We start from the raw sequence: 14,386 nt of genomic DNA on the forward strand, positions 1-14,386 counted from the left end.
ATATAAATCCAGAAGAAAATGTGTGTGTGTTTTTTTGAATCTAAGAATCCTACCATTTTTTCTTTAAAGTAAAAAGGCGGTGCTTTAAATTGGGAAAAAACTTCTTTATTATGATAACTAGGTGTGGAGCTAAACCACGATGGAAAGCAAGAAAATATGTTCAAGAGAAAAAGAAATCGTGCACAAGTTTCTTTTTATTTTCTTCCTCTCCCAACGGGTGCAGTTCATCTTAATATGTATATCTATATATGCATTTAGATGATTATATATTGCATAGCAGGGAAGGTACTTTGAAAATTTAAATTTCAGGAATCCATCTTTGTCAAGATCAAGCGGTTTTTCCCCTCGTTTTCGGGATTAAAGCTCGGGATTTTTTTCTGGTATATTGCTTGCATGAATTTTTGAAGATTTTAGAAACAAAATTTCAAAAAGTAATTTTAAATCTAATGTTTCGTATGAAATATTAAATTATGGAATATGAAAAGTTTTTAGTATGAAATATTAAATATCCTTAGAAGACTGATGGGAATGAAATATAGCTTTGTTTATGAAGAAAAAGGATTCGGAAATGGGGAAAAATGATTCAAAAATGTGTCTTAGATAAGAGGCGAATTACTAATAATAGCTGTCAAAGAACTATTTCATTTTTTATAATAAAATATACCTAGTATGTAAGGACACAAATACACTATTAATTTAGTGACATTTCTGGTTGTAAACACTTTTAAATTAAATGCACCTTAGAGTTTAGAAACTCGATTTTTCAATCGTGTTTCAAAGATACTTTCTTTGTTTCAAAAAAAAAAAATAATAATAATAATAAAATAAATAAATAATAAATAAATAAATAAATAAAATTAAAAAAAAAATAAAGGGGCGTTAATTTTGAGACGCATCAAACTGTAGCAGAATAGCGAGTTTACTGTTCATATGTGAAATTTAAAATATAAATTCATGATTTGTACTGCAACAATTTAAAATATTTTTATGGCGTCATTAGTTTGCAAATAATTTCAAAATCTCATTGCATATTATGTCCTACATTTGTAAATTTTTAATCACGATTTAGCACAAAATTATCCGAAGCGACGAGCTTATTCATGATTCCATGAAGAAATATACAGTGAAATTCCGTTACAACGAATGTCAATACAAAGAAACATCTGTTTCAGCGAAATAAAATGTCAGTCCCGATTTACTTGATATTACATTGCTTGAATTCCAACGAAATTCACGTAATAACGAATAAAATTTGCTGTCAGTTGAAGTTAGTTGTAACCGGATTTCACTGTATTTACCTTTGCTCTTCCAAAATTGCATTTAATATCTATATATATATAAATGAATGTTTGTCTGTATGTCATCCATGAACTCAAAAACTACCCGGCAGATTTGACTGAAACTTTCACCGTTTGTTATTTTTGGTACTGGGAATGTTTATAGACCAGTTCGAAAAAAAATCCGATCGATAGTTCCTTTTTTATTCCAATTTAAGTCACAATCCATTGGATAAATACGAATAAAATTATCGGCTGCAGAAATTAATTCGCGTGAAAGATCTCATTGATAAGAAGTTAGCTGTTGCCATTTTTCTTGAGTTTGAACAAATAAACTCTTTCTTTATCGTTTTATGGCTTTTCATGCAACGGGGGAATTAAAACTTTTTCTATTTGATATTTTTAGCGATTGATTGATCTTGCAAACTGCGTGAGTACAAAATTTGAGTATAGTCCCGGCTTCACTTAATACCTGGACCGATTATTATGAAAATTGCTATATATATGTATTTTTCCACAGAGAAGGTGCATAATATGCTCATTGAAGCCACTCGCCACAAGGTGGCACTGCAGAGTAGCAACTTCTGCCCCGTTCAACCGATTGTCATGAAAATCAGTATAATGATGTATTTTTTTGTTGGCGTAGCAACGCGCGTCGGGTACAGCTAGTTACTTTATAAAGTTCACATTTCAAAGTCAATATTTTCTGCTATAATAAGGGAAGCAGTGTTTATAAAAGTTTCGGAAAGGTACAATTGATGCTGTGCAACCCTGCAATAGATTTCTGCATATTATATTGGGGAATCCTTCTACAAACTCATTAACTTTGGGAACACTTTGCAAGCAAAATCTATCCACTGCCAAAACAAACCTCAATGGCGTTCGTTTCCCTACTTTTTCCCATCCTTTGGCCAAGAACAAAGCCCAAGCCAATTCTCGTTAACAAGAGAGCCTCCCACGTCTGGGGGGATAAAGGATTAGATTAGGTGTCCTGGGAGCAATTTGCTGCTGATAATTTAGTCGAGGCCTTGGTGGGGGTTAAATAGAAGGGGTGAGCTGCCGATGACGAGTAGGTAGTGATTTGTTCTTTGGCGTCGATTGGAATTGAGGTTTCCTAACCGCTGATTGGTTGGTCGATAGCGGAGACTCCAGAAAAGAGGTCTTTGAATCTCCGAAATCCGAAGCAACACTAAGATTCTTAATGGTTTATTGGTAGAATTTGAAGAGGGTTAACAAGGTGGTTCCCCCCCCCCCAGAAGCGTCATTAATTTCACTGCCCCTCGAAGAAATATTTCAAGCTTCCGGTGAAAATGAGAACTAGAATTTATGATGAAAATGTGAAAATTTTTCATTACAAATTGCTCTTTGAAGGCGGTAAAATTTACTGAATCGAGAAACCAATAGAGAGGAATTCACACCAGTGATTCTTCCTCAACTTAAATATAACTAATTCTTTTTTGTTTATGGTAACAGCGATCTAGGTAGTCTAAAAGTAGCTATGTATGGTATTTATTGTATTTACATTTTTACTGAAAGTGTTATAATATTGCTTAATGTTTCTGTCAACAAATACAGTTTCCATTTATTTCGTGCACTTTTCAAAATTAATTAGAAAAGTTTGATTTTAAAATTTTAGTAACAAGAGATAAAAACAATAATTAAGGAATACTTATTATCCAACAAACGGAACTCTGCATTTTTGCACGATATTTTTGAAGATTTTTTTCAGCTTTTTTTGTCACTAATTCATCAATTTTCATGGTTCAAATTATATTTTATGAACGAAATGATGCATAACTACTATTTGCTCTGCCAGTGTGTAACTGTGAGTTAAGAAAGGTTTGTACCATTTTTTAGTCAAAACTTTCCGCCCTCCACAGATATCTACTTTTATAACTTAAATGGAACACTCAAAATTGTCGAGCGCATTGAGCAAAAAGTAATATTTGACTAAAATATTTTGGGGAAAACTTAAAATATAAAATAGTATCACCGAATTTTCAGTAATTATTACAACATGAAAAAGTATAACCAAAATCACTACTGAATTTTCACTGAAAATCTAATTTTTGAAACCAGACGATTCAACTTAATACGACGCTCAACTAATACGAGTACTGTCGCATTTTCAAGAACATGTAAAGGAAGTTGGAAAGCTAGTCATCTTAATTCATGCATTTGATATTTAATTGAAAACAAGCATTCAATTAAATGATTTCCTTTCACATGGAATTCACACACACAGAGTACTAAAATTTACTCGAATTTACTTTCAAAAAGCAAATAAAATGGCAAATTTTCAAGTATCAACTCCCACAAACGCATAACCCGCACTGAATAAGAAAATGCATTTAATATAATCTTCAAATACTTAAAGGTTTTACTATGCTTAGCTTACCGACTATAATTAAAAGAAGAAAATACTAATAATAGGAAATATGCTTCTAAAAGTTTCATATAACTATATGCAATCCAATTTAAGCACTTAGTACGTGATTAAGTAGCAAGATGGTTTCGTGTTTAAGATAAACTACTCGAAAAAAAGTTTTGTAATTACGAAAAGGAAGCTTTGCATGGAAATAAAGCATTAATTTTTGCCATAAGGAGATGAAATTTGTTTTTTAAACAGCGCTCTTCGCAATTAAGGATTATATTTTAAACAATGTTCTTGTAAGCTAGATTTTCAATATTTTTTTTGGTAGTAGAAGTATTGTTTTTAAATTTTTATGGGCGAAAATTGCATTAAATAAAATTAAAAAAATAAATAAATAAAGTGAAATGTTTTGAAAGAACGTTTGAAAAGTATTCGTTACTGCTCGTTTTTACGTTTTAGTAAGTGATTAATGCTTTTTTTTTTTTTAATATTTTTTTCTTTCTGCCTTATATACGTTGTCAGAAAACACACTTCATAATTATTGTAATACATTTTCGTTAAAACTTTCAAATGCAAAACAATTTCATGCTCAAAATATTGTGCAGTGGAAAGTTCTTCATATATTTAGAAATAATTAAAAACATTGCAAAAGATAAAATTGAAAAAAGATAAGTGCGACAAAAATTCCTTTTGAGTTTTCTAAAACTTTAGAGTTTAAAAAAAGCTCATTTATTTTTGTTAAAAACTGAATATTAATCAAGAACCATTTGGAATATTACACTATTCTATACAAAAAAATTGAGGAATTAGTTCTTTTGCTTGAATGACGCTCTTTTTTCCATTACTTCATGACAAGCCTTTGAGAGCAAAACTAAAAATAGGTTACTTTTTGAAATCTAGCAAATTTGGTTATAAAAACAGCGTTAAAAAACGCATAAAATATTGTTATCGCTAATGCTATAATTTAGGCATAGAATTAATGACATAGCGCTCTAGGTTTTTGAGATTTAGAAATCTCAAATTCCAACGCACTCTAAAGTCATAAAATAATTATTGCGGGTTAATTTCAGCAAACACATTTCAATTTATTAACCGTTGATCTTTCTGAATCTTACTCGAAATTCGTTTCCTTGCAATACGAGGGGGGACCCAAAAGAAACCGGACTAGCGGTGCGATGCCAATCCTAGATGTAGTAGAGTGTTCGCCAGCTACATGGTTCAAGTAGAGACCTTCACAAACCAACTGTGCAAGTGGCGTCAGTTTAGTTGATAACGTCTGATCGTAGTGTTGGTTTTCTCAGGTGTTGTTGATTTCTGCCTGCGAACTCATTATGGCAGATTTGAAAGAACAAACTGTAAATTTGAAATTTTGCTTCCTGCTTGAAAAGTTGCCAACGAAATAGCTTACCAAATGTTTCAACAAGCTTTCAAGAACGATGCTATGAGCCGTACACACGTTTTCGAGTGGTTTGGGCGCTTTAAACGTGGTAATATGAATGTTGAAGATCATGCTCGCTCTGAGCGCCCTTCGACGTCTCGAAATGATGAAAACGTTGAAAAAGTCCGTTAAAAAATCAACGAGAGTCGTCGTTTTACGAATGACAAAACTTTAGAAGAAACAAGAATGAGTTGAAGCTCGCGCGAGCGATCGGAAGAATGGTTCCTTCACCATGATAACGCTGCCGTACGCACAGCCTTCACTATTAACCGCTACTTGACCTCTCAGGGGTGGCCAGTCGTTCCTCGATCCCCGTATTCGCCAGACCTAGCCCCCTGTGATCTTTTTCTGTTCCCGAGGATGAAAAAAATTTGAAAGTGAAGCGTTTTGATGATGTAGAGTCTGTTAAAACTGCTTCGCAACGGGTACTGGACACGGTCAGAGTTAAAGAGTTCCAGGGGAGCTTCTAACAGTGGAAAAAAAGAATTAACAAGTGTATTGCATCTAAGGGTGAACACTTTGAAGGAGACTAAAGAAATTTTGTGAATAAACTAATATATAAATATTTTAGAACAAAAATCCGGTTATTTTTAGGTCCCCCCTCGTATATCGTGGGATGAATGCCACAAGTAGGTTACCTAAAATTCTTTTTTTTTTCCTGTGATAAGTTTCAGCTGATCTTTTTGAATTTTATTCGAAAAATTTGTTTTCTTAAAATCTATCATGGGATGAATGCCACAAGTAGGCAACTACAATTCAGTTTTTGCATAGAGCTATGGGGAAAACTTAACAAATTATGCTTTTTCACGATTTTTGGTGAATGTGAAGACTAGATTTGAATGTTATTAAACTAACATTTCTGAACTTTGTTTATATTTAATTAATTGTCTTCTTTCAAACAAAAACTTTCAACAAAAGTGAAACTTTCCATGTTTTCCCAATTTTGTAGTTACCTAGTTGTAGCATTTAGTATGTGCTCAAGGGGGAATAAAGTAGATGTTATAAATGTATATTAAAAAAAAAAAGAAATGAAATGACTTAACTGTTTCTTTTTGTCCTTCCAGCGTAGAAATCCTCAAAGCGGTCTTCCCGTCATGAGCTCTGGAATCAATCATCGATGGAGTATGTTCGAGCAGCCTTTTAACTAAATTGCTGTGTCCTTCTTGAGCAGCTAATATCAATGGTATCCTTCCATCATTGTCTACTTCAATAATTTTCGCTCCTGCTTCTAACAGCAATTCACAAGCTTCAGTGTGACCTTCAAAAGCTGCATAATGAAGTGGAGTCCAGCCACCATTATCTCGATGCATTTCATCCAACCCACGATCTAGGAGTTGTCGGACAGTATCAGGATCGCCTTGGGCAGCAGCAATGGACAGGACGGTGCGACCTTCAGCATCTATGGTGTCTACGGCAGCCCCCCAAAACAGCAGAAGACTGATTACTGAAGGATGCCCCATAGAAGCTGCAGCCACGAGAGGTGTCCTGCCATTGTTGTCAGTGTGGTCTACATCAGCTTCATTCTCCAAAAGAAGTTCGCAAACCTGTGAAAGAATTTATCTAGTTCAGAAATACCCAGAACATCACATCAAGACGGAAATTATAATTTTAAATGTGGGGAAAAAAAAACTGTAGAGTAAAATCATTCATTACTCTCATGAAACGATTATCATCAAAGCGGAAAATTATTGATCGCGATGTTACCTCATCCATAATGGGAAGGGGTGAGCTGAAAAATGGAAAATCAATTGCATTGGAAAAATGCTAGCTAAATGCGGAGGAATAAACGGATGGAAACTTTTCAAACCTCTACATCATATCTTAAAAGTTCTGAATAAATTTAACTAAGTAAAGCCAAAGTTTTAGCTTCATAGTTCTCTTCTCCATTAGCATCATTCTAAAATAAGAAATATGCTATTTAAAATCTATTTTCCTGAAAGAACGACTAAAAATATTTTGCCCTCCAATAGCATTTTATATCTCCAAAAGTGCAACTGACAATGATTTATTTAAAATATTTGAATATCAAAAAGGGTTAGTACAAATATGTAACTATGAAGGCAGATATGAACCTAATTTTTCTGCAGGCGAAAATATTCAACTTGCCGAATAAAACTTCAACTTTTACCGAAATTTATTTAAAAAAAAAAACCTTGCATGCATACATAACTTACATCTAACGAGAAGATATATTCCCAGGTAGCACATACTTCGTTTCATGAACGTTTTTGAATCGTTGCTAACGTTTTGTAAACCATTTAAAAATGTTTATGAGACGTAGCACGTTTAAACGTTAAACGTGCTACCTGAGTTAGGCATCATTAAAATAAAATGAATAATAATTGCAGGGTTGCAATGCTAAATTCTAGTTTTCCTATTAAACTGTAAAATGTAAGAATTTTTGGGAGGTCAGAGTGACCTCCCGTAACCTCCAATTGGGATGTCTAAAGGAACATGAAGCAAGCCAAAGGATAATTATTTTGCTCTTATCAGCCTGCGCATTCACTAAATGCAATTTTATTATCAATGCATTGTATGAAAGTTACATCAACATTCAACTAAACAATAAATTTAAAATGTACAAATGTCCTCAATAATCTGTCGTCAGTTTATGCATTTATTACGCCAAATAGTTAACATGAATGTTCTCATCAAGGCCCTTACAAAGCTACTGTAAGCAAACTTTAGACGTCATTAAAAATTCAGTAAAACTATCACATGCTGTTTAAACGCAGGAAGTATTTAAAATGTTTTATTCTTAAAGAAAATAAATATTTTGTTGCTTAATTTCTTATTGATACTATGCTTTAACTTCTTTCTGTTTCATTGTAGCTTACTGCTCATCGTCGCTGTAATAATTTTGAATTAACGTTGAACTTTAACAAAAATTATCAAACAATAGATGATAAAATAAATAAATAAATAAATTAAAAAAAAAATTCCTAAAGATATATCTATTTGTTTTATATATAATTTGGGGCTTTATGTATCACATGCTTGGATTGTGGCAACATATTTTAAAATTCATAATACTTTAAAATTTAAATAATTTATTATAATGTAAATTTGAATATAAATATTTAAAGACTTCCTCACAAAAAAATTAAACATCGATAACGTTCTCCACGTCTAGTATTCCACCATCAAAAACTAGCTTTTGTGTAGGAATTCCAAAAAAAATTAAAGCACTTTTACGTTAAGCAAGTCACCAGTTAATCTTTGTTTATTAAATATACATATACTTCCTAATCGTCCGTCCATTTTAATTAATAATTTTCTAGTCAAAACGAAAACAAATTAAAACGCAATGTTTACGCTACAAAAACCTCTCAAGAGAAAAGCTTGTGCTCACATTCGCATTAATAAAATTGAATACACGACGAGTAAATAAAAAACACTAATTAATTCATCTAAAATTCTTCGCAGAAAAAACATGCATCGTAGCTTGTGAAAGAACAGAAAAAAAAAGAGAAATCTGAAGACAAGTTTAATAAATGATTATCTTTCTCTGAAAGAAAAACCATAAACGTCTTTTGCGTATCATAAAATAAATACATTAAAGAGCAATGTTAACATTTCTTTACTTTTTGCAGTTTACGATGAGAAGGTAGAGGATAATTATTTTACGTCGATTTTCTCTAAGCGATGTAAAGATTAAAAAAAAAATCTTTTACAGCATTGTATGTTTATGGTTTTTCCATACATATGTAAGAAAGGCTTAAAAAATTGATTTGCGACTAGCTTAGGTACTAGCCTAAAAGTCTTCACAAACAACAAATAAAAAGTAACCTAAAGCTACTGATAAGAAAAAAGAAAGAAATGGGGTAAAAGAAAGATATACAATTTTAATCGAATTTCCTTTCAAAAGCTCACGTAGGAAGATTTTAAGTCAATTAGGGGTATGTGCAACAAAGGTACTTGATTCTTTATATGTTATTTTCGAGGTAACTTGATTACGTGAGCATTTTAACGTTGGATTGGTTGATTAGAAGGGATTGGCGTGCAGCGCCATAGTTTCGTTTGTTTATTAACTTTGACATTTTAATATACTAGATGAACGATTATTAAGGCGAATTTTTACGATACACGAGTAACTACAATTTGGTCCAAAAGTAACTAATCTTACAAAGAACTAGCGACCTATTCGATGAACCAAAATTAGATATATGGTTACTTGGAAGTATGCGCTCGCGAGATTGTGAAGATTTTAAGCAACGGTAATGCTCATCGTTAAGGTTGCAGTGAACAAATCTCGAAATTTTCAAAGGGAAACACGGTTGTTTTTCGCATACAAATTGATCAGCACATTGAAAATCCCAAATGGCGTTGGAACAATTGGCGTATGAAGAAAATTGCTTGTCAGAAAGTTCGAGCACCGGACAGATGAAGCACACTGCATTCTACAAGGTATGTTTTGCACTTGGTGTTTTGTGATTGGTGCTTTTGCTTCTGTCTAACTCTGTGAATTATTCAAAGTTCGTCGAAAATATTTAGGCAGATTCATACTATATTTTAAATAATGACCCTATTTATAGCTAAGTTATTACTTTGTTAAGTAATTAAAAGTAGTCTTTAGAGCAACAAATCAACTTCAGCTAATAGTATTATTACTTTTCAAACATGCAACTATGCTACAACGTTGCAGTATGCAATTGTTCGACCACCGATGAGACAGAAAGGCAAACATCTGGGTTACTGGCGGAAAAAAGACGCATCTATTAAATTGTAGGGATGCATGTTTGCCAAACTGGAGAGAGACACTTGAAATGAACGGAACACACCAAATCCAATTTTTTCTTTCTCCCTCGACAGACCCTTCAGATAGAATAGTCATAACTGGCCGCTTGCCGATTTTCTGTCACAAACGTCCTCGGATATCAGATTACAATGTCATTTTAAAGTAGTGTTATTTAAAAAGAAAAAAAAAATTACACAACTTCTTCAAAATATTTCAAATAAGCAAAACTCAGTAATATACTTTCGCAATTTGTGTAATACGTTAAAAGCTACATTGAATGATGATTTTGGATAACGGCGCAAATTTGCATCAAAGACCGGTAACGAATCTTAAGCCAACCGCGAAATTACTATACACTGGATTTATTTCCTTCTAGCACATTAATAATCACACATAATCACGCAGATTCATTAATCGTATTAATCACAATGTTGATGCGTTATAAATTAGTCATCTGTCACTTTCAACAAAGCTTTCGAATAGCCTTTGCAGCACTTAAGCATTACCACAAGCGAAATATCTCTACATAAACAATGCTTCGAGTAAGCAATGTGCTTAATGATCAATGATTGGGAAACGCTTCGTAAACCATCAATTTCAGAGTAATCACCATTTGCAGTAAATTAGAAGAGCTAAATAGTGACTTTGAGATAGTACAACGCACCAGAAGTAGGTAATATCCATTAGAATTAAACAGGCGAATGGTGATACAAAAGGAAATGAGTCCAAAAATTTTGAGATGTTTGAGATGGAATTTCAGCATCAACTGCTTGATTTTTATAGGGTTCTTGAATGCTTGACGTTTAAAATAAAGAAATTTTGTAATGAAATACACTTTCTCAAACTTTGGTTCAGTTTTTGAGATATCTAAAAATTCCTTTCCCAAAAGATTAAGGTTATTAGTAAAAAGAAAAAAAAAAAAAAAACTAAAAATAAGAAACTCTGATTAAGAGTCCCGAAAACTCAACTTAATGTGGACCTAAAAGTGGTAAGAGTTTAGAATGCCAGGACATAGGGAATGCGTGCTCAACAGGTTTTTCAAAAGGGGTTTTCCCGTTCTTCAGAATAGGGCCGTTTCCATGGCCGTTCCACTTTCGACTCCGGAAAAAACCTGCTTTTCACCGCATTTCGGTTATTTGCGGGGTATATGTGGATTTTTTCTCCTTCTGCTTTCTTTTGGAGTGAAGGCGGAATTTTTACTCAGAATGTATTACGCGAAACAAGTTCGCCTACTTGCCGCTAAGGATGCTGGGTAAAAAACCGCTTTCTCTGGTACAATGCGAACCTCTTTTTGCATGGAAATGGAAGATTTTTAAATCGATTTTTTGAGGAGCTGGAGCGGAGATTTACGGGGTCGAAAAAAGTGTTGTGAACGCGGCTAATGTTGCCGAGTTTTCTGGACTCAGCCGGGCTATCGAGGGCCGAGTTTTTGACACTCTTCTGTTCAAAAAAATATATATTAGAAATGGTATCATGCTCAATGATACAAAACAAGCAAATAAACTCATGAAAGAGAGACATAAAAAATATTACCTCGCTGTGCCCTTCAAATGCAGCTACCAACAAAGGCGTCATGCCGTCTTTGTCCCTATGGTCTACTTCTGTCCCTCTTTCTAGAAGAAGGCTGACAACTCTAGCATGTCCCTCGGAAGCTGGAACACAAAGAGCTGCCACTGACAAAGCTGTTCGACCATCGCTGTCCTCGTGGTTAATTTCAGCACCGTGATCAAGCAACTGTTGAACAATTTCGGTGTGGCCCATGTAGGCAGCTGCAATCAGGGCTGTTCGACCTTCGTTGTCAACTTTGTTCACACACGCTCCATAAGCTAGCAACCGGGAAACGATTTCTTCATGGCCACCCCATGCCGCAGCTCGAAGAGCTGTGCGATGTTCAGAATCCGCTAGGTCAACTTGGGCTCCGTTTTCTAATAAAACGTTCACAACCTACAAGACATGGTGTTACATTAATTTTTCATAAAATGCATCAAATCATCATCAAATGATTCAAATTTTCATTAAAACATTAAATGAACATACATGTGATGCAAAACAATAAACCTAACATAAATGTATTCAAACAGCAGCACAAACACACAAGATCGGGCAACTTTATTAAAAACCCGCTTTCAAAACAGCGATAAACAGCTTCACACCTTTGTACTGTCCACCTCTGGCAAGTTGAGCTCTGCTGCTCGACCGATTGAACGATTCCATTTATTGAAATAGGGGTGAGGAAAACGGCTAAAGAATTTGCGGATTTAGTTTGCAGTGTTATTGCCCATTTGGCGAACAATATTAATTCAGGTAAAAAGTAGCAAACAGTGCAACATTTTCTCGCCAATAAAAGGGTTGAAATGGTAGCACAACTCTGCACCTAACAGTTCCTCTTTTTTCTGATTGCTTTCCCTTTAAAGAAATGGATTTGCTCAAGGTCGTAGCTCAACTTCTCAGAAGTGGACAGTATTATTTTTATATAAATAAAACAAGCTCCTAATGTATGTGTCCGGGGTAAGCTTGAAAACTGACAGACCGATTTCGTTGAAATTTCCACAGTTTGTGTTGGTTAGTGCTGGGAAAGTTTATAGACCGTTTCGGGGGGGAAAAATCGAAGAGTAGTTCACTTTTTATTTAAAATTTTATTTTAGGACCCAAAACTCGTTCTTTCAACTCGAAATAATTTTCGTATCGTCTGGATTTAGTTTCATTGGAAAGTGTGAAAAATACCCTTTTTAAGGAATTTCTAGAAACGGTCCAAAAGAACGGAGAGCCCCAATTAACGAGGAAAAAAGTTATAAGCATTTTGAGCAAGGGAAAAATCAATTTTAAATTCGAAATTTGAATCGTTGCCATTCTTGCTGAAATGTGGAGTAATAAAATTCTTCAACTGTTTCTGCGCCTCTTCGACAGTGAGAGACTTAAATTTTTTTCCGTTTCATTATTATTATTATTTATTTATTTTTGTTATTTAACGTCTATTTATTTGTTCGTGCAGCCTAGAGACGTTCGCTTAATTTTTTTTATTTTGAATTTTTAACCGCAATAAATTAAACAGGAAAAAAGTTATAAGCATTTTCAGTAAGGAAATATCTTTTTTAAATTCGATATTTGAAATCACCTGCACCAGATATTGATTTTTTTTATGGAGTGAATTCAACTGAATAAAGGTCATGTTGTTTCTATTTTTGCTTAAATGTGGACAAATAAAATTCTTCACCTGTGTTTAAGCTTCTTCGATAATGAAGGACTTAAAAATTTGATTTTTTGCTTATTTTTTGTAATTGACAACTTTTTTTTTTTAAACAACTATTGATTTGCCTGTGCAGCCAAGAGATGATCGCTTAAATTTTTATTTTGAATTTATAATTGACATTTTCATTACTGTATTTAATATATAGTCAATTCCTGCACTGAAATTGCACTGAAATTGGAGTCTTAGTAAAAAGGCGTTTTTTCATGAATGACATAGTTAAATAAAAGCCGTGATTCTCTTAGATAGGAATATATATGCAGTTTTTAGCTGATCGATATTCAACTGGAGAGCGTATTTTAATGCAAATACTTCTTCGGGGAGTGGTTGAGAGGGGAGGGGATTTTCTTTTATTGTAACTATATCACATATTTCAATCAAATTCTTTTTTCTTTTGCGGAAGCACGAATGTTCATTTTGTTTTAGTGTCATGATATTTTAATTGATTATTTTTTTATTTATTGATATTTTAAGATGAAAAACTCAACTAAATGTTTTTTATTACTTTGCTTTTTCTATTAGCAATTTTATTCGGATTGGATAGTTGCTATTTATTGTCTTATTTTTTAACTTTAAATACTTAGTTCCGGTGGTTTTGATTAATTTCAAAGAGTACTTACATTAGATGCTTTTTTGTTTGAAACAGGGAGTTGGACGGGCAGTGACGTCACCATAGTAGGATTTTTTTATTACTTCATGGAATACGCTTGGAGATTTAGAAAAAACTACGTGTGTGAACATTTTAGTTAACGAAGCATAATATTTTTTTTTCCATTTCGTAATGGGAAGAAAAATTTACATCTGCTTAAAGAGCTTTTTTTAAACTAATAACACGAACACAGCCGTGCAGGTGCAGCTAAATATTCATAAAAAAAAACATATCAAGTTTTTCAATCAAGGATCAACTATTTTTTTTAACTTTATTATACAGGAGTGCCCACCTAGGGGTGTGGGGCCATGGCGCAGACTGCGCCATTGTGAATTTTAAGGGGACGTTTGAGGGGTATTTTTCTCTTTTTTGGGGGGAACGGGCCCTTGCTTTTGGAGGGCTCTTCGCGATATTTAAGGGGGAGGGGGTGCGCTCTTGTTCTTAGGGCAGGGCACCTCAGCATTATAGGTGTTATAAATAATCTTCGTAATTCCTGTTATTTTTTCCCCCGAGTTTTGGCTCAATCCCACTTTTTTAGTAAAATTAATCCAAGATAGCCAGATTATGATTTCTTATTAAGAGATTTACCAACAATTTATGTTCTTAGAGCTTCAAGCATGAAATACTTTTTAAAAACTTTTGAAGCATTTTTTTTTTCAGTGC

The 14,386-nt window shown here is 33.5% G+C and overlaps 1 protein-coding gene across 1 annotated transcript in view; it reads right to left on the reverse strand.

Moving 5' to 3' along the window:
• LOC129231744 (ankyrin repeat domain-containing protein 50-like) overlaps positions 1-14,386 on the reverse strand; it is a 115,628-nt gene that overhangs the window by 37,905 nt on the left and 63,337 nt on the right. The window contains exons 3-4 of the mRNA XM_054866104.1: positions 11,361-11,771; positions 6,133-6,633 (exon numbers count right to left, since the gene is read on the reverse strand). Coding sequence (XP_054722079.1) covers positions 6,133-6,633; positions 11,361-11,771 — 912 coding nt within the window. The remainder of the gene's footprint in view (positions 1-6,132; positions 6,634-11,360; positions 11,772-14,386) is intronic.

The sequence above is a fragment of the Uloborus diversus genome, chromosome 10, assembly GCF_026930045.1.
Source record: "Uloborus diversus isolate 005 chromosome 10, Udiv.v.3.1, whole genome shotgun sequence".
NCBI lineage: Eukaryota > Metazoa > Arthropoda > Arachnida > Araneae > Uloboridae > Uloborus > Uloborus diversus.